Source organism: Strix uralensis, chromosome 3, assembly GCF_047716275.1.
Source record: "Strix uralensis isolate ZFMK-TIS-50842 chromosome 3, bStrUra1, whole genome shotgun sequence".
Lineage (NCBI taxonomy): Eukaryota > Metazoa > Chordata > Aves > Strigiformes > Strigidae > Strix > Strix uralensis.
Window position 1 is genome coordinate 75,014,217 of NC_133974.1, and position 27,364 is coordinate 75,041,580.

Here is a 27,364-nt window from a genome sequence, read left to right on the forward strand (position 1 = left end):
TGGGTCATTTTTGGGGCAGTCTTCTTATGGGTAATTCCTGCTGAGTGGTTATTTGTATCCTGAGCCCAGAGGCAGGATGGATCTTCTGTGCATTTGAACAAGAAGTTGGCATACTATCATGAAAATGTCTGAACTGCTTTCTAATGAACCCCTGGGTGCAGTAACAGGGAGTCTGGCAGAGGAAGCAGGGTGGAAGTGCAGAGGGTTCCTGAAAGAAGTGCATTAATTTCTTTATGTTCTTTGAAGCAGAAAAATGCTTCTAGCCAGACATTCAGAACAGGGTAGGTAACAGTCCTGTTGAAATCGGCAGTGAGGAATATAGAGGATCTGAGGCAAGAGTCACTCTTGCCACTATTTTTTCTCTTAAGTGTAAATGAATCATCCCACAAGGCAAACAGCTGTGTCAGGATTGTAGGAAAGTGTAAATTGCTATCTGTAATGTTTTATATCTGAACAGCTATGGAACTAGAAACATTCAACTTCTGCTCTGGAATTATTCTCTCTACTCAACCAGACTCTCCAAACAGATGCAAATTGAATGAATCTGTCTGGTGTCAAAGACAACTGAAGGACAGGACACTGTGTTACCTATCATCTGAAGCCACAGTCAGAGATCCTCCACCCTAGATGTTGTCCCAGCTGTAAGAAAAGCTTTCACATTCCTCACGGTCAAAAACATGCAGAAAAGCACAGCCCCAAATTTTATACAATCTAATCTGAAACAACTGACCATCAATAACATTAGGAAGAAAGCAAGGTGGGGAGGAAATTCAAGAGAAGTGATGATGGCGTCATCCTGAAACTTACAGTGATAGCCCTGAATCATCTCCTAGATTTTATGTGTAACCCCTAGCTTTAATACAGGAAAGGAGAAACCTTGTGCCATGTGCCCTGTGGTACACTGCCATCACATCCTAGAGTAGTTCCTGCTCCAGCATTCAGACTGACTGCCCTCCCCACTCCTAAGGGACAACTCAGCAACACCAGAAACATTCTAGCCTGCGTTTCACCTCCTCAACCCTCTAAGTCTGCAAGGTGACTGGGGAAGTAAGCACACTTCATATTTAGAACTGGATCAGTAAAGTGCTCAACTAAACTCATCCCAAATCCTCTTGTCTCTCTAAATCTAGCATCTTCCTAGGCAGAAGCATGTTCATCTTCTGACGTTTGTGTCCTTGAAAGGTCAGGTTTTGTACATGGTTGTCTTGGCTGGATCAAGATATAGCTACATAAAAAGAAGCAAGGCCACGTCCTTTTCCTGTAGGAAGAGGAGCTGCATTTTCAATGCCTTTTGTTTAAGCCGGGATCTGATAGAAGATTTCTGCCATATATTACATTAACCCAATAGATGAAGTTGGGAAGATGGTCAGGTTTTCAGTACAAATTCATTTTTAAAACATGAGTCCTGAATTCCAATCTAAGTGATGGTTGGCAATAATTTCTCTGAGTTTTAACTTAATTATGCTAATCAATGGTGCAGTGGCAGTTTTTGGAGAGAAAGAAATCATTAAGAATTGTGGAGCAAAAAGCACTGCAAGTAGGAGGGAGGTTATAGGGTCATTCACCCTTGCTAGGCAGAGTGAGACATACAGATAAATATCACCCATGCAGGACTGAGGAGCAGGGCGGATTTCACAGCACATCCCCTCTCTGTCAAGGTGTGCGCATCTGCTAAATAGGACAGAACAGTCACAGTCGCCAAGGAGAACATAGTCCCAGTAGGATGCCCAGAAAGACCCAGCGCTGAGCTGCACGGTGGAGACAGAACTAAGGCTGCACTTCAGGCCACCCGGGGCCAGCAGGAGCCAGCTGTGCGCCCAGGGGAGCACCCTGGCCCTCCCCGGCTGCTCCCTCCTGCTGCTCCACATGCCCCTCTGCCCCAGCACAATCCTTGGTGCAATTGCTCAATCAACTGACAGGGAATGACAGGGACACCTAATCTGGGTCACAGCTAAACCAGAAAAAGAAAGGAGAAAGAGATATTATCTGTTCCTTGCTCCAGTTCGCGACACGGCCATCCAGGCCCTCATCCCTACATAAGTGAAGGGACAGCATGGGGTAAAAGAAGGCTTCAGGTGTAATTTCTGGTTTAGGGCAGCTTGAAGCATATGTGGATTTACAGGCTATCATAGCCCAAAGTAGCCACAGGCAAATCTCTTGGCTGTCCAGAATGGCGGCAGGAGAGATTTTTGAGATAACCTATATAACTCTAAGGACTAAGAAATGTATATAGCCTTATGTTTCAGAAGATATGAGAAAGTAAAGGAGGAAGGACTGCTCACTGACTGGGGAGCACGGAGATGCCTAGGGCCATACTTTGTACCCCACAGGAACCTGTACTGCTCAGACACACAAGCTCCTACTGCCCACACACACAAGCCCCTGCTACACCCCCATGAGCCCACGCTATGCACACGTGAGCTCCCGAGGACCCCCAGGGAGCCGCTGGGGTGTCCCTGCATGCTCAGGGCATTAACCTGCTAGCTGAGGGACAGAGCCAGCGGCAGTGCTCGGTGGGGTTAACGCCACCCACATGCTTCGTCTGCTCACTGGGCGTTTTTTGCAGTCGTTTGTGCTGCTGTGGCTATGCTTTCAAGCATAGCCCCTTGTCAGTCCTTGTTGGTCTGCTCAAGGTAGATAATCCCTCCATGGGGGCTTACACAGACTCCTGGATTTGCTTGTTTTTTGTTTGTATGGTTGTTTCTTGGGTATTTTGCTGCTGGCTGTCTGGTTGGTTGGCTGGTTTGGGGAGCTTTGGGGTGCAAAAAAATGAGTGCATGAAATAAGTCCCAATTTCCAGACAATCCTTGATCTGGGAATGCAAGACTTGCAAGCCAGACAAAACAGGTGGAACTGAACCATCTGAAATGATCTAGCTTGTGCCGTGAAAAGAAATGACCAGAAGAGAACGTAGAACGGAAGTAGATGGGAAGTCTAACAAGAGCTTTAAGTAAGAAAGCAACAAGAGCAGACATTCCTGGCTTTATCACACTAAGGTTGAGGAAAGATTAATAGCACTGGGTAAAGAGAAGGTGGATATACTAGCTAGAAGGTGGCTTGCAGATGGGCACTTAAACTGAGCCTGTGATTCTCTGGGGGTAGCTGGGACTGCTCAGACTGAAACTGCAAACACCAGCAAACCATCTACCGGTGAGGAGCTGCTAGAATCAGGTCAGGGGGCACTTGTTTTGCTAGAGTTTAAGATCAGCTTTGACATCTCTGGCTGTGGTCCTGCAACGCAGCTGAGCTAATCTAATGATTTGCTGCTGAAAGGGACAACTCTCGCCCTGTTCCCCAAACCGGGGGCAGCAGGGACACCTTCTCTGGTGCTGACATTAATGTTTATCTGACCTTGAGATCTAGCTCAAGGACAATCCAGCAGACAATAATTCAGTTTTTTTCTTTTTTTTTCTCTCTGTAAGGTTAATTTTACAGTGTGGAAGAAAACCACATCCTGCATGTCACAAAAGAAGAACCACTGAGCAGAGAAGGGGAAACAGCTTAAGAGATAAGTGAAGCAGTAAGCTAGAGATGGTAAATTGTTCATAATGTAGTAATAAGAAACCTGGGGCTTTTAGTTTTCAAGTGGGCTTTAAAGTGACAAATTGTGTGATTCCTTCTAGCCTGCACAACTGTTTGCTGTTTACAGTGATAATGCCTTTTAACCCATCCTTGTTAGGTGTGGGAGGCTGAATGCCAGAGCACATACATGCTCGGAAGAATTAGCTGACTTGTTATTTCAAAATTAAATAGTCTGTAACAACTTTCATGTGGAGGCAGATGTTCTATTGATACAATATACTTTCCTTTTCAACCCACACTTAAAGTGGCTTCTTAGAGTCCTTTGGCATAGCCGAGAACATAACTTCTGTTGCTGGTCATGATTATTAGTGGCTCTTTGACAGTGGATGTCTCCTGTGTGGATATTAAATCAGTAACAGTCTGTTCTGCAGAATTCTGGACCTGGCAATGCTGATTTTGCCATTCAGAGTCCTTGCGGCACAGAGCTAAGAACTGGGAGAACAGAGGAGAATGTGGTCAGATCTCTGCTCTGGATGTGAGTGGTTCTCAGTGCATTTGGGACAGATGGAAAACAGTATCAGAAGACAGGTGAAAAAAGCATCAAACCATACTAGCTAAAAGAAAATCAAAGTCAAGCAGGAAGCAAAGATGGAGACTTTTAAATTCCTCTCTTCCCTTTACAAACTCTTAAATCACCATAGACTGACATAAAGAGAAGAAAGAAAGTTGCTCCATTACAAACATCAGTGGGACAGGCATTTAGCAAAAACTACATCCAGATTTTGGACTGAGTAGTGCAGCAGAAGTTAGCCTCTGCTTTGCCACACATTGTATCCAGCACTAGTCTCTGCATCTTCTCTGTGTTCTATGAAAGTGATGTGAAGAATGGAAAAATCAGGATGGCATTAAATGTTGTATGAGGTAGAACAGGTGTTTGTAAATTAATGCATCTGAATTTTGGATTATTTTAAGAAAAATAGTCTTCTGCAGGTGCCTGGCTAGTGTGCTGTGTCCTGTCCCTGTAATAACTGTAACTCAGCTCCTGATGATAGTAAGGCACAAAGGTGTGCAGGCTGTGGTCTCACAAAGGCTAGTGTGATCAGCAGTGGTTCATGCCGTTGAGGCATATGTAAGGTGAAACTGCTTGACTTTTGTTTCCAAAGCTTAGTAAAACTCCCATTGTCAAAAATACTCCCAGCTCTGGAAGCACAAATAGTGTGGGGGAGCTAACCTGAGCTACTGCTGGTGAGAATTTTTTTCAAATCCTTTCTCAGGATAGGGCAGAAGTGGGGAGAGCTTTCCCAAATTACAGTGTTGATGTAAGTCACCATAGTCAGGTGTTTGTGCCTAGGTGACAGCAGACATCATCCTGACAAATTTGTTTTGAAACACATTACTGATCAACTGACAGAGCAATGTGCAGACCTCTTCCCACAGCAAACAAAACGTATGTGCTAGTGACATCCACCAAAGATATTTCTCTAATGAAACAGAGGAGTACTGGACTGAGACTAACACTGTATAATCAGGATAACCCCTGCTCAGACAATTTAATTTCTAACAGGGTGGAAAACTGTACACGCCTACAGTCCCTTAACAGAGATGGACCATCTTCTCTCTCTGGGGGTGTGATTTGCCTATGAATTAGAGTCTTGCTAAAAATCAGGTGCTCTGTTAGCATGTGTTTGCTGCATCTGTAGTTTGTCTTGCAGTGTTTTGTTTTGTGGGGCATCCCCAGGCAAAGAAATAAGCTCATTGCAGGCAGGGATAAACTCGGTGGACAAGCCAGAATGCGAGATGCCTTTCACGTCAGTGAAAGAGGTGACATCCAACAGTGCTGTCCTCTTCTTGGGCTCTTATGTACTTGTGTTCCCTAAGCATGAAAAAGGATTAAATAAATTAGCAGTACTTCTGCATTTCATGTTCGTAACTTTGCACTGAATTGCTGGGATGAATTAAGAATATTTTACAGACTACATCTTAATTTGAGGAACAAACCAAACCCGTGTATTAACTGCATATAGATGTGTATAGTGCTTGTGCTGTTTTATAGCCTTATCCTTATATAGAGCATATTGAAGATCCACATGATATCCTTCAGTACCCAAATTTTTGTTCACCTCTAAATTAGCTCAAAGATGTATGAAACCACAAGGTGGCTCAGAGATCCCTGCAGAATAAACACTTGCAGAATATCCTGTGTGTTTATTCTAGCAAGTATTTGTACATGAATTATCATGTGTTCATGAAATATCACAGCTCTGTTTGCTTCTACTGAGGGGAGGTGAATACTGAGGCACAGGGCTGAAACATCACACCTTTGAGGATAAGAAGGAGGTAAAATGCATTCCTGACTTTAAAAATCTTAAAGTAGCCTCTAGGAGATTTGTATTTTAGTTCTTTTTTCAATTCCATGTTAAAATGCTGAATTAAATAAATAAATGGTTGTTATGCACTTTAGAATTATATTTCAGGTCACCCCCCCAAACATGGGTTGATGTTTTGGTTTTTTTCCTCAGTATGTGCTTATGAGAGTTGGAGTCTGACTTCTGTAATGTAATACAGGGAAATATCCAGGTTTTTAGGTGCTTATCTGGATGTAACCTTCAACATTTATTTATTTACTTGACACTCTTAAAAAGAGAACATTTCTTCCTCATTTTTCTCACATAGAGAATTTTCACCAAAAGCAATGTGAGATTATGGTGATAAGCAGATAAACATCACTTGCTTATATTTATGTTTGAGTCACTCACTGTTGAGTTGGTGTATTTTTGTAGCATCCCAACTGGATTGTTATGACTACATTTCAGAATAAAAATACAATAAATAATATATACAAATACAAAAATACAAGGAAATGTAATAAGTGATCCAGTCAAGCAAGAAATTAAATTACAAGTGGTGTCCTTATTCCCATGTTTTATGCCAAGAAAGATACTAGCCTTCCCTGGGATTTCTGTAGTACTGCCTTTGCTTCCCTTCAGTCAGGAAGGAGACATTGTGGTACATAACCGTAAAGCTCCCCTCTGATGTGATTGTGTATCTATGCGTCATTGTGTTGAAGTATTGAGATTCATTATACAAAGCTGCCTGGTGCTACAGCAGTGCCCGTAAGTAAAACAACATTTTGTGATTCAGCATCCTGAGAGCAACAAAATAAGAGAAGGAGCTGTAAAGCGAAGTTCTCTGGGAGTCCTTTGGTAAGAGCCAGGCTGCACTCAGAGACCATTCCTTGGAGTTATGCCCTGTCAGATCCCCTGGGAGAACATAGTTGTGAATATCCATGGAAGGAAAGAGGCAAAACTGCCCTGGACTGGGAACTTCTGAGAAAGGGAGGAAATTACATCAAACCTTACACAACAACCCTTTCATCTAAAAGGACCATCCAAATAAAATGTGGCTCTGACTGGTGACAAAGAAGCAGAAGCCTGGATGGGAGCGCAAGGGGCAGGTCCTGTGCCCTGTAAACTAATCAAATATAACCTGGGATTTGTGTGAGAGGGGGTTTACCCCCACTGGGATAAACTGGGAGGCCACTGCAGAACCTCATTGCTCTTCTAATTTATTTCCCTTAAATGTAGTCTTGAGCAGCCCCTGTTTGGTCACCGAAGGAAACCCAGAGGAATAAGCCTAAACTGACAGACCTCTTGGCTTGTACTTGATGACAACCATGCCAATCATATTGTAGATCTGTCCCTGCTCCTGAACTTGCCTTCGGAGTGACATGTGATTGGTTATGCATGTGCTGGGACTCCCTTTAGCTGGGATATTTGCAAGGAAAACTTAGAGTGACTTATGCAGCCTTATGCAGCCTTGCCCCTTATTTCTCATTAGAAGGAAAAAATAAATTCTCTATCCCCAGACTAATTATCTTGCACATATATATACACAGACACACAATTTTGTATACACATTTGCCATGCCTGGTTTTTAAATAAATATGTTTTAGTATTCATTTAAATAACTATAAAGAATGTAAGTGTGAAAGTGACATCTCAGAGTTACTTATCACATATTCTGTGCTTTTTTGGTGCATGGGACAGAATTACATCATATCTATTAAAGCAAATGCAAACTCAAGGCTACAGAGAACAATATTACATATAATTACATAGCTCGAATTTAATGGACAACCCTGCAGCAGCCGTAGAAGAGATTGTTATCGGATTATTAAGTCTTAGTCTCCCTTATTTTGTGTTTCTTTCCAATTCTTTAACATCAATTGTAAGAGTCCCTTTGGAAACATGTAACTGTCTTCTGGGAGTTTTAAATATTCACTTAAATCAATATACTGACAAGGACTGAACAGCTTGACTGAGTTTGCTGAATTTTCTTATTTGAAATTCACATCACATACATGAGAGAACTGGGTAAGAGTCGTTACCTGCCACAGTGCTATGTGTTCAGAAAATCATTAATGGTTTAAATCCAGTAAATAGCCCATCAAAACCAGCAAATGTACCAACTGCTGAGAGAGATGCTTGGCATTAAAACTTCCAACTATCCTTGTGAGCACACAAGCTGCTTTCCCAAAAATGCACTGCAACCTCAGAAAAGGGTGAAGGACTACACTGAATACAGAAGCTAGGCAAATGCCAGGGCGGGCTGTGATGGGGAGATGAGTCGAGCCAGACCAGGGTGCCACCTGCCTTCCCTGTGACAGCTGTGGCACCAGGGAGCCACGCCAGAGCTGCCACATCTTCATCTGCATTGTGAAGTAAGCAGAATCCTCCATGATAAGCCCTGGGTGGGATGCAAGGGTGAACAAAATGCCCCATGGTTGTGGAGCCCCGTGCCCTGACAGGGAGCCAGGAGCTGCACAGTCACAGACTGTGCCTTGCACCCCGTGGTCCTACTGCTCTACAGAGTCAGCACTGAAAACAGGGCCTGGATGTCAACATTTTATTGCTAGGTTAATGGAGAGATCAGATATAAAATGGCAAAGAAATGATTTAAATAAAAACCTAACCTGTACTGTATCATTTTTCCCACTATCTTTTGTTTTGTTTTTAATCCTTGTATTATTTTCCACTTGCAGGATCTTACAACCTTTCTGCTGTTCCAAAACTCTCTTCTGTAATATGCCTTTCCCCTTTGGGGTAAGCCTCAGCAGGATGGCTGTGCAGGCCCAGCAGGTTTAAGTGAAACTGCCTTGGATCTTGGTATTTTCCAAGGTCTGTAATGGTAAAAATAAAGGTCTGTCTTATTGTGTATGCAATACTACTACAGGACATGAGAAGTTTACCCACTGCATCAGTTTTCTAAATTGCAAAGCAAGCTAGCCTACCATTTCCTATTAGATTCATCAATTGTCTCTATACTGTTTTGGTAATGCTGTAAGAAGATAAAACTACACTAGAGAGTAATCGGTACAACAAGCATTTAAAGATAATTCTTACATGCTGAAGGCAAGGTGACAAAATTTAAGACCAAAGAAAATACTTAAATATATTGTAGACTTCTCAGATTGGGCTCGTGTCCTGAAGCGCAGGAGTTTAACAATATATTCTCTTTTATAGGAGAAGGTACAATAGTGACGAGTTACTATTAATCCTCCTTACACTTTCCACTAAATCTTCTTGTTTCAGATCTTTTAATGCATTTCAACAAGAGCGAAATATTCCCTGGGAGGCTGTGCCAAGTTGAGATTGGTTTTGTTCAATTTCACACACTTTAGCCTGCAGACGTCAGGACAAAAGCCATTGTTTTACTTACAGTAAAAGAGTTTTCATGTCCTGCTCACACTTCTCCCCCCTCCCCACTTGTCTCCATAACCCCCTGCTTAATGATAGCATATTGACTGCATGGAGTAGGAACCTGAGAGCGAGAAGAGGAAATACTCCTGAGCATCTCTTCCTATGACAAGGCACTCAGGTTGAATCAAGTGAGAGGCTACAAAAGATTTGCATTTGTATGACTGCAACTGAACATGCTGAACATTTACTCTCTGTTTCTGGAAGCTCCAACTCTTGACATGCTGCATTGTGCATTTGCCTCCTCCCACTACCACAAAAACACAGGGAAATTAAATGTCCTGCCTTCTGGACGTACTTATGCTAAGATTCCCCTCACTGTCTGTGGGAGGCTTTGAAAATGAAGGAGCTGAGGAGCCCAAAAACCTTTGTGGACTGTGAGTCTCCAAGAGAAATGAGTCCCAGAAAAATGCAGCATGTCAGCACAGCTTGCTCAAGATGAAATGGCAACTCAGCAAGTCAGTTTAAAGAGAAAGAGTAACTTAAGAATACTGAGAGATAATTTTATAACTGGCAAGACAAAAAAGCAGATGGTTCCCTAAGCCTTGGTAAGGGAACAGACATGTGTTACTAGGTGTAATTGAGAAACCTGATTGCCAGTTAAAAAACTGTATGTAGGGACCCAATACAGGGTTGAGAGGACAAAAAACAGGAGCAGGCTCCTGTAAAAGAAGCAAGGAGAAGGTACTAGGGGATCTTGGGTTGCCTGACATTTTTTACTGGAATAAAATAAAGTAATTTTGAGAGATCCTTGGGCCAGGTGACTGCCTGGACACTGCTTAGAGTGGATGCCTGTGAGAGCAGCCTAGAGGCATGGACTGCCAAAACATGTTAAAAACATAAATAAAAATACATGTTTGGAAATATTTAAAATCAGCCATTCATTTCTGAGGGCAGACAGCTGGAGGAAAAATAACTGAATGCAAATATATTAAAATTACAAGCAGGGAAGCAGGTGGCTTATGCATTAATGTGGAGTTCTGGCCACTCAGTGAGTCTTGCTGGTTGGCCTTCCTGTCAACTCAGATTTTGCTACACAATTTATGTTGACAACTAAATCCTTATTTATTCTGATTCAAAATGCACTAAAATGGTGTCCAGACCTGAGGTCTCAACCATAAATTTAAAATCATTTATATGTGAAGACCAAGGCCAAACCTGAAGCTAATTACCCAAAGATGCCCAAAAAACTTATCCCCTGTGGTCCCCTCTGCCACACCGATCCTTCTCATGCCACTGCAGCCCACGAGAAGCATGGGTGAAGAGGTGAGCCTTACTGTGTGGCTCAAACTCTATTTGAAGTGTGTGTGTGGACTATAGAAAAGCAACACAAAAGACTTGCAGGCTGCAGGCCTGGCTTCAACCTCCTGCACACTGAGTGTGCCTCCTGCACATTTGAAGCAGTGACTGGAGAAGGTGTTTCCTGAACCCTCCTCAAGAGCAGCATCTTCAATGTCACTGGTTATTTTTTCTGCAAGTAGTACAGAAAGGAGCATTGCTTCCTCAGGGAAGCAATCGTACAGGCACTGTACAGGAGTGCTACTCTTCAAGCTGATTGACCCTCATAGGCCAAAGTAACATTTGTGGTCAAGAACAAGGCTAATGATCACAGCAAGATCTATATCTGAAAGTTACAATCTCACAGCTGGGGAAAAAAAAGAAAAGATTAAAAATCCTCTCCTAAAAAACACTCCTATGTCATCATCCTGTAACAGCCAGGATCTCATAATGTCATCAAGATGAAAACTCTAACAATAAATGTCCCCACAAGACTTCAATAAAAGCAGCAGATATCACTGTCTCTCTATCTCTCTTGATGGAATGATTACATTTTTTATACATATTTAAATATTCATTTGACAAGAGAGAGAGACTGACAATAGCTTGGTACTGAAGACACTTGCAAGGGATCTCTCAGACCCAGATTCAAGGTTTCTCACAAAATAATACAAAGTATTTTTCTAGGGTTTGCATCAGGATTTTTTCCTCTGTTCCAGGACACATTACTGGTCAAGAACAGAGAGAAAGGAGGAGACTTACCCTGGGACAGTGCATAGTCTGGTTATAGGGTGTTCACCTGGGAAGTTAAGGAGACACTCTTAACCTAAGTGAGTGCCTTAACTCATGTCTGTTGGGCTAAAGTTCCCTCACACTTTCCAAATGCCTTCATCTCTCCATGAGAAAAAACAACACGGAAAGGATCCCTACCATCAAAGCCTAATTCTATGAAACATTTTGAGAAGCCAGAGTTTTCTGATGAGAAAACATATTCCATTGGCAATTTCCCAGCCAGCTCTATTTAAAAGAGTGCTGGCTGTAATTGATTATAGTTTAATTCAACCAAGTAAGATAGAGTGCAAACCCTCATGAGCGCAGATGGCATCTTTAGAGTGCAACAGATCAGTAAAAGCAGCGTGCTTTGTTATTTAAGTGAATACCAGTGTTACTAAACAAGTCATTTTCATTGAAACTCTGTGGGTAATGCAGCTGGGACAGACATTTTTCGAGAGGACTTTCTGACCTATGTATCAGCACCAGATGTAGCTGAAGGTTTTGAATTGACTAATAGATCCTGTGTTAATAGACTTCCCTGGTTAATTCTTTAGCTCTGCTTTAGGAAGGAGGAAGGAAGAGCGGCTTGGCTTTCTCTAGTCCCCAAGCTATATAGTTAAACTAACAGCGCAATGTTGTATGTGAATGTTTTATCAAGACTTATATAAGTCTGACTTGCCCTTGTAAATGTAAACTAGTTTCCATTTTTAAAACTCAATTTAACTCTGTGTCTGCACAGCAATTTAATTTAGATGGGTGCCACTTTTCTGTTTAGGAATTGGAGTTCACTGGATTAGCAGAGGAGAGGTTTGATAGAGGCAGGAAAAGAGATGAAAATTAAAAAGTAGAAAAAAATACAAGCTAGGAAGAAAGAGAAAAGACAACAAGAAAATGGATGGAAAGTTGTGTAAGAAAGCTGGAAATCTTTTGAGTGAAGCACTGCTGGCCACTTACAGACAGAAAAGTGTGGCCATAGGGACAATTACAGAATCAAGCAGCAGAGAAACATACTTAGGGATCTGAATTACTGAAAAACTGACAAATAAATCCCAGATTTTAATAGGAAATGAAAAAAACATTGAAAATCAGCCTGGAGGCCATTCCTGTGGGCATTAAGCATGTTCCAGTAGTTTCAAGCCCTGTTTCAGGACCTGACTACACATTAGAGTTATTTAGGTGCTTCAAAGGCTCCAGTAAATTCTACTTTTTCCTTCTTGGTTTCCTCAGTGACTTACGCTTCTTTATCTGTGTCAGCACAATGTCCTCACAAGCTTTGCAATGGATTCTCCTAGGAGCTAAAATACCCTCCAAGTAATGAATTTTTGTGCTTTTGTGACTTTATTTCCAAAGCTGTATGTTTGAATACTATACTGCTTTCAGTTCTTCATGTCCATGTGCAGAGGTATGCTGTCCTTCTCCATCAGCAAGCCTAGCATGCCTCCTCATCTGTGCTGGTTTAGGTGAAGAACATAGCAGTAACTGCACAAGAGGTTTAGGTCAGAGGTTGGGATTTTGCTGTGCAAAAGATCTGGAGGCTTGACATGAGACAAAAAAGCATATTAACCAGGTGTTGAGCTTTTAGTTTAGAAGAGCATCTTAAAACTCTGTAGGGCTTTTTTGCTTCATACCACTCACAGGCTCAACAGAGAGGTCAAGAAAAATCTTGCTAGAATTATGCAACAAACAAATTGCTAAAAAGCTCAGGTAAGCCCTGTTGGTTTTTTTTTAATGACAGTGCTGAGGGAAAAGCTCGTTTTTTGAACAGGGTGAAATATTTTCTCATAGTATGAACTGTATTCTAAATATAATGCATTTGGATCTTTTAAAGTACAGGATTTTTAGTGAAAGTGGAAGAACAGTAAGCACAACATAGAATTAGTTACTAAGTTTCTCATGATCTAAAATACTTAATAGCCCTATTTTTGTCAGAGATCATCTTAAAGATACCAACAGCCTTAGCCAGAGACTACACTGCAGAGACACCACACTAGTTTCTTACAGACATGCAAGACCGCATCCAACTTCCATAGAGTCAGAGGAAGGTGGATCAGGCTCCATCTTTCTATTTGCATGGAATTCAAGCTCTTGAGCTACAGAGATTTTTGGCCATCTCCCTGCAAGTGGGGGCTCTCAGGGCTGCCTGCCACTCCCAGCTCCCTCTCTGTCTAGCTCAGGAGCTGGCAGTCTTATCACAGCCTCTGTGGCACACTGAGCTGTGTATTTGGGTTACTTATGTCTCCATTCCCATCTCTTCTGATCCCCTGTCTGGCAACAAAATAAAAAGTACTGAAGTAGCATAAAGGCGAAATTGATCACAGCATGGGTTTTCTACAGTATTACCTCCATCCTTATCCCTTCCATCTCCAGGACATACAAAAATGGTTCTTATGCAAACTGAATCAAAACCAACTTGAGTGACTCAGAGAAACCTACAGATCCCAAAGAGCTGGAAATTAACTGAATTTTAATTCTATCAGGAAGCTCAGAAATTTAGACCTCACTGGTTCTTGATTATTTTGATAGTTTTTTCTAATTGGGGCAAAAATAATCTAAGCTCATATCTAGCCCTGTGGTGCTTCTTTAAAGTTTAAAAAGCAATAAGGTAATAAAGAATGCAAATGTTCAGACAGCTGCTCACAGGGAGATGCTGTTTGAAGTAACATTTCTCTCTCCCCCTCTCCTGCAGCTGGTTTGCGTTTAATTATGAGCAAGGAAAATAACACGTTCAATAGATGTGGATGCAAGTTCATTTTCACCATCAGTTGACTTCTGCAACTTTCACACCAACACTGGGTTAGAGAACATGGACAAGTTTACACTAATGATGATTAAGAGTATGACTCATAATTCTGAATATTAAACAAAGCAGAGGGATAGTATGAAGGGTGCTTTTGGATCACAATCATGAGGACTGTCACAATACACTACCTTAAAAACTAATGTTCAATCCCAAGCTTTCACACACGCATCCCAGAGGCCTTAGACAAGTACATGTGATATACAACCACACAGACATAGATTTCTGGTCCCTTTCCCAAAAAGCTACAATAGCACCTCAGTTTGAACATAATGCAGAGGAACTGCACATAGGGGTGTGAGATCCCCATCACATGCACAGAGAGATGGGCGAAGCTGCAGATGGAGCTTGGTTACTCTACCACTGCCTGCTCTGTCCCAGAGGTAGAGGGAGTTTTGTACAAGGCTGCCTTTAGAGCAGGAGAGGAAAATAAGAAGGAACATGTCAATAGCTATCTGAGGCTTAGATCTAAAGGATCATTTTTACCTTTTCTGCTGCACATGAGATGAAAAACTGTTACATACCTTACTATTCAGCAGACTACGGTCAACCAAGAGAGGATGGCAAAGAGAGGGACATATACAGATAGACGTGTACCTGCAGTCAATCACTTACTTTGGATTTCCAGCCCCTGGCTTCTTTCTCCGGAATATGTTGAGGAAAGTGTTGGACTTGCAAGGTGCCTTGCCGTCCCCGACATGCATACGCACCACATCTGAGGTCGTGAAGGCACTGCGGACGTTCCTCTCGGGCTTGGCTATGATGATGTACATCTTAGGAGTGAACATGCACCCCAGGGCCACTGTCACGCTCAGGCTCACTGCAAAACAGGTGGTGATGATCTTGTAGTTGCTCCCGAAATAGATAGGTACAAAGGCCAGCCAGATGATACAAGTGGTGTACATGGTGAATGCAATGTACTTGGCCTCATTGAAATTGGCAGGCACATTGCGAGTCTTGAAGGCATAGTATGTGCAGCTCATGATGAGGAGTCCATTGTAGCCCACAGGAGCCACGACACCTAGGTTGCTGGTGTTGCAGATAAGGTAAACTTCCTTAATGCTGGGGTAGGAGAGGATGGGCATCGGGGGCTCCAGGATGATCAGTGTGATCACCAGTGTCAGCTGCACACTGATCAAAATGGAGGCAATGACCACTTGGGCCCATGCGCTCATGAAACGTGGCTTGCGGGTACAGATCTTCTTTTTGCTGCCTGCCAGGATGCGTGCAATGCGGTTGGTTTTGGTGACAAGGGCAGAATAGCACATGGCAGAGGAGAGACCCACCAGAAGGCGCTGGAGGTAGCAGGATGTCGTGGTGGGTTTAGCTATAAGGGTGAAAGGGCAGACGTAACCCAGAAAGATGCCAGCAAGGATAATGTAGCAGAGCTCCCGGCTGGAGGATTTGACAACAGGGGTGTCCCTGTAGAGCACAAAGATAAGGGTGACAAACATGGTGACCAGGATCCCCAGGCAGGAAAAGACCACAGCCACAATAGACTCTATATTGCTCCACTGGAGATACTTTACAGGGATGGGTTCACAGCCTGCAGTGTACAGAAAAGAAAGAGAGTGTTAGAAAGGTAGTTGCTTGAAAAAAGAACTTTTTTTTTCTGGCTCCCAATATAATCCAAACATTAGCTTATGCCTGTGTGCCATGGATTATTAAAACCATTTTACAAAGGAATGAACTGCAGCATGGAAAAGTTTGGATGGAATATGTTAAAAAAAAAACAAAACAAACAGTCATCAGTTTTGTGTGTCCCAAACATTTGCTTGGTATGCTACAAAGGGAAATGAGATTTCAAAATTTTTTTGTAATTTTTCTTGAGATATCTGCTGACAGGCCCAACATATCAAAGGCAGAGCTGGGAACAGAACCTAGACAAACTCAGCACCATCCTGAAACTTCATTTCAGCAGGGAAAGGGTTGTTACAAATCAGAACGGGTAGCTTTTTGACCTCCTCAGACTAATTTTAATCTTTATCAAAATCACTATAACTTGACCCACTATATTTTTGTGAGGGTGATTTTATAAATAATAGAAATTAATTTCAGATCTATGGGCAGAAAAGCAGCAATAAATCCAAAGTTATAATGGAACTACACCATAGATACTGTACCTTCTTAGTATATTTTTGCTTTTTTTTCTCTTAACATTACTTTAGTCTCATTTTGTCAAACCCTCTGCTCATTGTTTTTCCACTAAATGATGTAATTTAATTCTTATGGAAAAGTCAAACCCACAAAATAGGTAAGCCTTCAAAAAATAACTGGAAAGGCTCTTCTTTATGACAGATGTGCCAAAATAGGTATCAGTTAAGATGGTACTTAGCTGCTCTCTCCCACACTCAAGTTAGAATGTCTGGCTAGATTCCTCACTGTGCTGAAGATATAATGCCAGCAATAAACATTACAGAGAAAATAAAATCTTCTGTGTTAATAGGATGTTACGGTTGTGAAGCTGAGTTACTGAAAACCTTCATTCTGGCATTTCCTAATTTCTCTTCTTGACTTAATAATGCCAAAATGCTTTTAACATGTTTCTATATCCCAAGGAAATTATCCATGGCCTCTTTTACTTCTTGTTTCTGTTCTCCTCCAGTTTCCTTTGGATCCAGCTCACCTTTTTCTCCTTTCCCCCACCTCTCAAGTATCTTTCCGCCCAGTCCCTCACTGTCTCTGTCTCAGTTTCCCTTCCAGTTCAGTGTTTTCCTAACCTCTCCACTCAGATGTCTCCATTACAAACACTGCTGGTCCAGCTTTTCACATCCTGGGCCAGCTGTTCATCACCTCTGCCTGTCTGGGTTGTTGGATGCGGCTGAGAAGTGCAGGGAAAAGGTGGTAGTGTCAACAAGCTTGTGAGAGGCATTTTCTACCTCTCAATTTTGCTGCTAAATCTTACAAAGGGCCCTGATACTGTGATGAGCAAAAGTCATGCTCAGCCCCTTCCTCCTCAGTATGGAGTACATCTGCAGAAACCGACGTCTATGAACTAAAAGATTATGAAGCCCACAGTTTTGCTCAATTTATATGCATCTTCCATAAGGTGACAAAATTACCAACTGATACCTCTACCAAAATGTAAAGTTCTTCCTTCCAAATATAGGAGAAGGAAGCAGAGGTATGGATCAGGGTTGAACAGTTTAACCTCATTTTGAGAAACAGAAGAAGAAAATATTTTTTTGTTGAAATTAAAAAAAAATCAGCCTGGGGCACAGTCCTGACATGGAAAATTTCTGCTCGAACTTTTAATGTCTGCTAATGTCATATGAACTGAAAGAATGTCTTATTATTCTCTACTCTTCGTCTCTAAGAGTACCAGGCTGACTTAACTACAGGTAATGAGGTCTACTTAACTGTAGATAATGATGTTACAGGTACCTGTACCATCAAAACCAATAGAAACGATAGTATGTGCAACGGAGGTCTCGTTTTATAAAGAAAAGGAATTCTGTTTTGCTCAAAGTGGTCTGTTCAAAACTCAGATAGGTGAGGAAACCTGTTCTTCCAACCAGCATATTTGTGGTGAAATATGAAGGAAAAACTTTTTATTAGAAGTGGGAACTTCTGGCCATTGGCCACAGCAGCCCTGAGTGGAAGTTGGCTCCTTTGATTTAATAAAAGACTAAGAATCAGAAGCTCCTGCTCGTTGGTTAATACATGCAAAGCTCTTCTTAAACAAGAAGCCAGTCTGTGGTTGCTGGAAGGGTTAAGTTTCAATGTGGGAGCCTTAGCCCTGATTCATCATGGTAGTTAAGCTTATCGATTGCTTTAAGCTTATCCTGTGTAAGATCTTAGAAATCTGTTTCATTAAATCAGTGTAATTCCTGTGCACCAGCAAGTCCCAAGAGCCACATATGCTACAGACATTGCCAAAAGCTGCCTGCACTGCTTATATCAGCAAACAGTCGTTAGTTGTCAGCACCTGTGAAGGTGGGTCATTTCCCAGTTAGGAGAAAGTGGGCTAGGGAACCTTGTTAAGACTGGGGGAGGATACTCAGGAAATGGTGTACTTACAGGTTGAAAAAAAAAACCACAACACAAAAATCCTGAAAATAACCCACAACTAACCCAAACCTCAAAGAGAATTAGTGGCAAAAGTTTCACAGTTAAAAGTTTCTAGTAAAAAGCTGCTTGGCAGCTTTCATCTGCTATTTTCCTTGCACTTTAACCATGGATCATTTCCTAGAGCAGAAGGTTAATTGATTTTTTAATTATTTTTTTTAAATTATGTTCATACTGTAAGGCCAGTAAGACAATCCAGGATGTTTTCTGAGGTCATTAACACATCCCAGGTAACTGATGGGCACAAGCCTTTATGATTCATTTCATAATAACTCTATAAAACTTCCTGTCCTATCTTGTTTTATTGCTTATTTAAGATGATTTATATAAACTAGGTTTACTAGCTTGACATTCATTTTTCTTATATTAGATTCTGATACTATAAAAGATATCTCTTCTTCTTGGCACAAGGCCTTAAGATACTGGTTTTAGTGACTATTTGTCAGGTCAGGTTTTTATCATCTGTGATGAGAAATCCTTTGTGCCTGCTGACTCCACTTCACTGAAAACATATTTAGAGGAAGCAATGTAAAAAAAATTTGTACATTTAAAAATAAAATTAAAATGTCAGGAAAGGATTGCTGAGCAACAGAGACTGATTTCAAATGAAGAGAATAAGCACCCTGAAAAGCATGTCCTAGGAATTGGGTTAGTATGTGCTTCACGCTTCTTAAAGGGACTAAGGATTTTAGAGCCTCTGTCTGTGATGGAAAATTGGACTAAAACTGCATACATGTTTAGCATTTAAGATTTAAGGTGAAGGGAAAAACAATCTGATGCTATGGTGACTGGCAGGGTATGAATACAACACACAAAAAGCAAGCTATAAAAACACATCTGATGGGAGAAATCCTGGCAAGAAAAGAGAATTCCAAATTAAATGGTACAAGTAGTGACTCCCACAAAGTACAAGCACCAGAGTTTATCTAGCTCAATCTCCCTTTTCTAAGGTTAGGATGACATCAGCTTCTCTTCACAACTTTGCACTTTGTACTGCGATTCAAGTAAATGGATTGCAGGGGTTAAAAAAAGTTTTTTCCTCAATAAGACAGAATGAAGAAGCTGTGCAGGAGCAGACTGCCATTTTGATGTTCTCTAGGAAATCAGTCAATGACTATGCTGTCATTTGGCTGATGCTACTGTGATTTCAGAACAGCAGCAGTCCAGTCTCCTTGCTGAGAAGAAACACAAATCAGCAGGTCATCTACTGATTTCATTAAAAGTTAATAGATTGCAACATGCCCCTGAGATTTTTTCCAGCACTGATGCTTTCCTCAACTCTTTTCAGCAGTGCCTGTCATTTTGACATGCCCCCTTTTAAGCTATTTTGGGCAGCTGGTAGCACTGAACCATATTCGCTCAAGTGCACATTGATCTCTCACCATGTTCTTGTTCTGCCTTATTGATTAAAAAGAAGTCCCACTTTTCTTCCCTGAACAGTAGATACAAACAATTCTGCGAACCTCCAAAACTAACAGAACCTCTTTGTCTATGGATATCTGCTTTAAAATTAGCAGACACTGGTGTCCTAGGAGGTGGGAGTTGAATAGGAGCTTTTCCAATGGTCAGGACATTTATGAAGGGTGCTGTGGATTTTCCGGTGTCTAGTAATACAAAACATTTTTCCACAGCTGGGGCCCTTACAGAAGGTATTTTTCAAGAACTCCTCTTCCTACAACCCACTTACATGAAACTTGAAGAACGGAATGATCACTGAGATTTCTGTATCATGACAAATCTGTTTGAAGTAGGTTCAGTTGCACACCAGAGAGAGAGAGAGAGAAGAGGGGTGGGTGGTGAGAAGTATGGGATATAGACAGATACACAGACATCTGGGGCATGACCATAGCTTATTTTCCATAGAAAACCAATATAGACAATGGATCAAATTTCCCAGTTTATTGCGAATGATAATATATTTTTAGGTGGAGTAGTGGCCAGCTTTCCCTCTCAAAATAAATCCTCTGAAAGCTCCTTGGCTTCAGTGGCTAGCTTAACCATTATCTCTCAGAACTATTTAATCAAGGTTTGAGTACTTTGTCTATATGTTAAATGCTGCAGCAACATCTAGTTGCCAACCAGTCATATTAAAGGACAAAGATGTGTTAAGTTGCACATTTGATCTTCAGCTAGGTAGTAAGATTGTTTTTCTAACTAGGAATTATGCCCTGCTGAATACTGGCAGCCAAGATTTGCAGATGCAGCATGGGGCAGAAGCGCCAGTAGTCTTTTACAGTGATACAAAGCAAACTCCAAGGTCAAGGTGGTGCTTCTCAGAGCATTAAATCTATTTTCTTGGGGTAATGGTTACTGCAAAGCCCAGAGCAGGTGTGGAGGTCGACCCTGATAAGTACAAAATAAAAGAAAGATGCCATAGCATACAACTCATTCAAAGTACATACATAGGGGAGGGCAATTCTAGATGTTTCCCTTTCTTCTGTCAGACTTTCTTAAGATTTTGTTGACATTCCTCTTGCTGGCAGGTGCAGTGAAAATGATCTTTATGCCAAACAAATGTCTGGTAGTCAGTTACTGAATGGCCTGAAATCCCAGATAAAGTATTACTAATTGCATGGTAGAACGATCAGAAAGAGTATCAAGTCAATCTGACAAGGATGCAGTGAGCTCTTGTGATAATCACTGCTAAAATTGCAGCAAATGCTGCTAAGTTCATTAGTAGTCTTAAGAGGTTTATCAATGCTTATGCTAACTGAAGGGGAGGAACAGAGACTATGTCATTTCTTCTTGGTATACATTTTCCTGTCTTTATTGTCACTGCTGTTGAACTGAGCCAAAAGATATAGCACTTTTCACTCACCCTAAACTGCATTGGGATGTGTGTTTAAGTATGTACTTTTAATATGTCTGCATGTCGCCACCTTACTCTCCACCACACACCATTCTCCTTGTGCCCTGTAAAATGGGAATGCATTTGGAGGACACATCCCTACCTGTCAGGTCAGAATTCGGCCACCAGCCAAGCTCACAGGCTTTACATGTGAATTCATCCTGAACAAATTCATTCTCCTTGCAAGCAGTGCAAATCCAGCAGCAACTCACTTCTCCTTTCCTGATCACCTGTAATGCAAAATGCATCCTCAGCTATGATCCTCTATAAGATAACACAGAAGACCCCCCAGCAAGCAGGTACCACCTGCACTGTTTAAAATATGACAGAATTCCTGTGTATGGCACATTTCAAGCAACTAGAAAACATGAATCCTGATTCTGTATCTCCCCCTGTGTATTAAAATTTGTGCTTAGGAGTTCAAGGATAATATCTGGGGACAATTGTATTTTGTTTTGTGGCAAGCGGTTCTGAGTTGAAAGTACAAAACCATTTTCCCTCTGGTACAGAGGCATAGTGAGTGTTATATTTGCAATCAAACTTGAGAAGAGGCTTAATCTGGGAGATGGTTCAGGTCAGGACAAGTAGCTCAGCCCACACTTAATATCTATTGCATAGTAAAAAGCAGTAAACAAAGTCAAAGGGTAGAACAAAGAGTGATTCATGCATATACATAGATATAAACACACAAGCACATGCACACAGATATAAATTCCAATTTACATGGAAGTCTCTTTGGGGCTCATTACACTAGTGTAAATAGAAATTCAAATAAGAGCAAATTAAAAAATGTACTGCTAAAAGGATGTAATGGGCCCTAGTAGAAAATAAAACCAATACGCGGTGACCAAGAGCATGCTTCGGAACAGCTCTTTTGGAGACAAACGTCCCTGAAAGCTGTATCTTTCTCTGCTGTGAAGGCTGCTAAGTGTAATGATCCAGTGTTGAAAAGATGGTTTCCTTGTCTTGACTCCTAGTTCCATTATGCTGAGGCTGAAAGAAAGACTAAGGATATCTCCAGCTCATGGGGCTCCAACAAAGACTCTGGCTCTGTTTGCCAGAAAGGAGGAATCCAGACTTCTCTCCAGGATCTTCCTATGCATCTATATGCAGAGCTAAGTGCAGTAGTGAAATACGAAATGTTTGTTTTATTGAGTGCTGGCTTTGTGGGCTTTTTTTTGTTAACATTTCCTCCTGCAGTCTGTGGAGAGAGTCCAATAAACTTCAATGGGAGATGAAGCTGGCATTTTGTATGCATGGTGTTTACATATACACATATACACAAACTGCACAATCTCAAAAACAGGGAAAAGATGTTTTGGAGGGTAGTAAATACTGATAATGTTTCCCCTCCAAGACTGTTGCAGTATGTCACTATGCCTTTGCCAAATCATCAATCACTTACTGGTTAGAGTAGCAATATAGAATTAAAAAGCTGCAAATGTGCTTATTAAATGCAATTAGAAAGGAAGGTCTGCTCTAAGGTGATTTTCCTGAATGGGCTTCTTGCCATGTTAAACTTACTGCATCCATACCATTTTGATAGTGGTGGAACATGTCTTTATGTCATCCAGACATGGCAGGTGGCAAATTATTTCTAGCTTGATACAAGTGCTACTGTTTAGTAAACACAGAGTGATTTCATTTGTGTTTCCATACCTCCTGTTGTGAACATGAGACAAATAGGCTTTTTTTGTTTTTTCCCCTTTTTCTTGCAGGTGTTATTGCTGGAACAAAATACTGGATTCCCATGGGTCACATTATTTTCAGGATCAGCCCCTAAGTGAATCACAGCCACTGAATGCTGTAGGCAATGACTAAGTGAAAATCCTGCTCTTTCTCGCATAAGGTGAAATTCAAATCCTGTCACACTTGAAGATTCTGCATCACTACGACGGGTAATTTTAGAAAACATGGGCCTGTATAAGGGATTGTAAAAGTAAGATGTTAACCTTAGGAGTCTTTCTATATTTTTGGCTTTTCTGAAGAAAAGGGTGTCCTATCCCTTGGCTTGAAAGAAGCTTGCTTGTGTTTAGGGAAAAAACACTGACTGGTTGTTCACATTTCTATATCAAAAAGTAAGTGTCTGAGGCACACCTTAATCTGGCCCTTCAGGCAAGGCTCGCTGCACACTGATCGGACCATTCCACTCTTATTCATCTGAATCCTGTAGTCGTCGATGTTCAGCACGCCCTCATGCCAAGTGCCAATGAGGACGTAGTCATAGCGGTTGGGCTCTATGTACTGCAAGTTCATGATGTCATACCTACAAGTGAAAAAAGAGAAAGTGAGTCACTGTCCTGCAACACGAAGGATAAAAATTTACCTTGCCCTTCTCCTTCTCTCTCTGTAAATATTCATGTCATCCCTTAAGACCAGGGACTAGAGTTTCGCAGGAACACCAAATACTATAGGATTTGCAGCAGAATCATGGGAAATGACAGCTCTGATTGCCATGCAGTTACTGATTGCCTGCCCTGCTTACATAAAACTGTGGATAAAAAGTTGTGTGTCCAGGAAGAACTGCACACCAAAGACAGAAAGCTCTGCTAAAGATGCACATGTAGGCACTGTCTAGATGGTGTGTTTTTCAGCCATTTTTTAAGATGTCTTTAACATTAGCTTGGTGCCCACATACACGTTGGTTGCAGTATAGCTGCTGCTGGGAGCTCTAGAGTAATCAATAGAAATGCTCAGATTAACTGAACTGGTATGCCGTAAGTTAACTGCAAGCACTAGTTCAGCTGTTTATATTACCTAGCCCAGTGAGACTGTCAGGAAAAGTTAGCAGCTCAGGCCCAGAATTTACTTCCTTGCCCTAGGCAAGCAGGAGAGAACTTCCCAAACCTCATGCAAAGGAAACATAAACCACTGCTACAATAAACATTCAGCTTCCCTGACTCAATCATTGCCTTACATATGTTGGACCTGGTGTGTGCACATCCCTTACTGTTAATTATTCTGTTCCTTCTTTAACCCACAGAATGTGGCTTGTGCAAAGCAGTGATTAACTGTGGTGATTTCTTAGTAGGACATAAGCAAGAATGGGAGAATGAATATTGGAGAGTGCACACAGAGGAAGAACCACAAAAGAAGCTGGACCTACAGCCTGGCTTCTTACGATGAGAAGAGGGAGGGCTTTGTTTAAAAGAGGACAAGAGAAAGAGGGCTGAGAACCAGAAATCAGCACTGCAGCTGAAAATCACAAAGCATCTTGTGTTTTCCAAGCCTGGGAGTTACTGCCTTGTTTTTCTCTACTGGATTGTCTCAGTCTCTGGGAAAAAAAAATCTTTTATTTCTAATGAGTTGCTAGCTTGTATGTGCTTTAGGAATGAAAGGTAAGCAAATTATGAGCCATAAATAAAACTGGGATGCTTGGTTGTGGGCAAAGAGAGAGACATATCCATTTTTTCTTTTCCCTTTTGAGGTTCAAACATGCAAAATTTCAACTCTCCCTGCACTTCACAGAGGAAAGAGGTGCTAGAATTACTCTCTAGGTGTCTGTTTTTCTTAATGGAGTCTTTGGAATCTCTCTAGTTAAAGGTGATTTAAAGAAGTGCATATTTACAGCTGTATTTAGACTGTAGCAGTCTTGTAAATATGCATGCTCAACAGTGTCAGTGCCACTGTAGAGCTTCACTGAATTACATGGGGAAATGGACTCTTGCCACAGAGTTCAATGGAGCTCCAAGTAGGAAGTAGCTTCATTGGTTGGCAATCAGCTACTAATTGAGGAGTTGCTTTGAAAAGGGGTAAATTTCAAACTCACCAGGAAACAGTTCTTTCTCATATCCCAGTTCTTGCAAAGGAAGAACATAAAAAAAAATGGAATGCTGTTTCCAGGATTGTGAAGAATCAGTATAGCAAGAAGCAATAAGAGCCGGGGACTTTATAATGTATACTCAACAGACAGGAGTAAAATTGAGCAGGCATGTACATGCCTCTTCCTAGCAAGAAGAACCTGCTTGGATTTTAATGTGACCTTCTATGAGACTGACACAAAATCAGTTACTCTGGGCTTGAAAATGAATTCAGGAAGGGGAATAAAAGATTACTAAAACCTCCCATTCCCTTAATGGAATTTTTGAGCCTGCACAGATTGTTTTCATTTTTGCAAAAATATATTACAAGGCACAGAGTGGCATTAATGCAATATCAATCAAGAGTTGGCAATTTCAAGAATATGATTTTAGGCTGAAAGCCATTCTTATGTTTTCTTATAACACTGTTCCCTTTTCTATCAGTTATCTGTCAAAAAATAAAGTATGCAGATAAAAGCTCTTACGCAGTCTTGCATATGACAAGTAGTAGTACAGTGCTTGCAGCTTTTATATGCAGCTTGAGTTTTAAGTGGAAAAATGTGGTCTAAGAAATACACTTGGTACATGAAGATGTGCTTAAGTTCTTTATCCTTTCCTTCTTTCCCTTAATGAAAAATTTCTGCTTTGAGTAAGGACAAGTTCAGTGCTGGAATACCTACCCCATCCCCTTGCTCACATATGTACAACTTTAATAGTTTTGGGCTGTGTCCAAGCTAAAAATTATTATCCCAAAAGAAGTGGGTTTTGCAAGAGCTGTGAGGACCATGGAGGCAACTGGATTTCACACACATATGGCAGCATTTACAGAAGCCATGAAAACATTCTGCAGGTAAGAAAATGAACCCTTCTTTTAATATAAGAGCAAGCTCTCTGGTATACTGGGAAATGATGTGACCAAATAGGTGGTGTTATATGAGCAAGTTACTTGTGAGGTGAGCCAGACCATTTAGCCAGTTGGTCACTGGCACGCTCTTACTCAGGTTAGTCCGAGATAGATGAAGTTACCTTTTTCCATAGCCATAATACCAGACCGGCAGTGAGGTTTGCTATCCTGGAAGGCAGAATGGAAAATAGCAATGCTGAGCAATGCTGGGATGTAACTGGCCAAAACAACCACCCATGAAGCCAAACTCCAAAATAACCACGTACATTTGACAAAAAATTCCTTTATATACAAATTTGAAGTCTTTGCATTATGCATTTGATAATTTGCTCAAAGCATTGGAGTTGATAGAGTTGCCATGTCTGGAGCCAGAACAGGTACTGGAAATTTGGAACTAGATAGACTTATATGGGTCTATGTCCAAGTCTAGTTAAGGTTAAATGAAGGCTTGTGAACCTCAGCATTTCTCTACACATCAGAGGTCCATTGTAAGGGCTGAAAGTTCTCCTGCCTGTTATCACATAATGTTTTATAGTCAAAAGGCCTACGCAAATTTTCCTAGAGAGGCAAGTTTCTTCATACCAGTCATAAGCTAAAAGTAGGCAGTTACCCTAGAATAGGCAAGAGCTCGAAATGGATCTGTCCCCTGCCCCTTGCACAGGCCCAGAGAAGGATGTGGTGTTGACTACTGCATCCCTCACACCTTGTCCAGATATTTCTGGGAATTTGAATGATATGATTAATATTGAGAAAGGAAATGGAGGTACTCAATGAAAGTAAAAAGTTCAGCAATTTTACCAGCATGTTCTTAATGATAGTATAGCAAGCACATATTGTTGATTTTCCAGAGCTACATCCACATAATTTTTCCAGAGGCAGTGCAGTCAGTTAAGTGACTGCATTTGTGCCCTTCTGATAAAGGTCTGCTTCACATTTCTGCATAAAAGCTCTTCAAAGAAAAGATTCTGCACAGAGAAATAAACCTTTGAAAAAGTGCTTCATGTTTCCTAATCTCATTTTGATAAAAGCTTGAAATCGTGAATTGAGCCTGAGATAGAAAAAAGAGTTATATCTGAACAAATGGTTAAGGTCTGATGAAGCTGTAACAGGTTCAAAACAGGAAATTGTGTGTCAGACAAACATAACTACAGGTATCTCTATCTGCTCTACCCATGATGATTGTCACTAGGAGCTTGTGAGAGTCAATTGTTCAAAGAACCTCGCAGATATTTTGAAAATAAAGTATGAGGAAGTTTGCTGCTTTCTAAGAAGGAGTATTGACTTATACCATCTTGTGAAGTAGATTTGTTCACATGATACAGTAACATAATATCAAAAAACTTATATATTTGTGTGACATTCTTGCGCTGGCATAGAAAAGCTAAAAAAACTACGAAATTTCAGATCTGGTTGTCTTTGCTGTATTTAGGTGTTGTATGTGGTGTTTATCTTTTCATTTTGTTAAGGTACAAAAGCTCTTTTGGTATTGATATAGTGGTATGGTCCATTCACTCATCCACAAAGCTTTTTGATGTGGAACTATGGAACGAAATACAATTCTGCATGGGCATAAACTACCACTGGTATACAAAGATCTGACAGACTGTACAGATCACA

General features: G+C 41.1%; 1 protein-coding gene across 4 annotated transcripts in view; it reads right to left on the reverse strand.

Annotated features, from left to right (window-relative positions):
• Positions 1-27,364, reverse strand: part of GRM1 (glutamate metabotropic receptor 1) — a 198,589-nt gene that overhangs the window by 17,036 nt on the left and 154,189 nt on the right. For all 4 annotated transcript variants that reach the window (XM_074862918.1, XM_074862919.1, XM_074862920.1 and 1 more), the window contains exons 6-8: positions 23,141-23,309; positions 21,147-21,273; positions 14,743-15,673 (exon numbers count right to left, since the gene is read on the reverse strand). In XM_074862918.1, the coding sequence (XP_074719019.1) occupies positions 14,743-15,673; positions 21,147-21,273; positions 23,141-23,309 (1,227 nt within the window). The remainder of the gene's footprint in view (positions 1-14,742; positions 15,674-21,146; positions 21,274-23,140; positions 23,310-27,364) is intronic.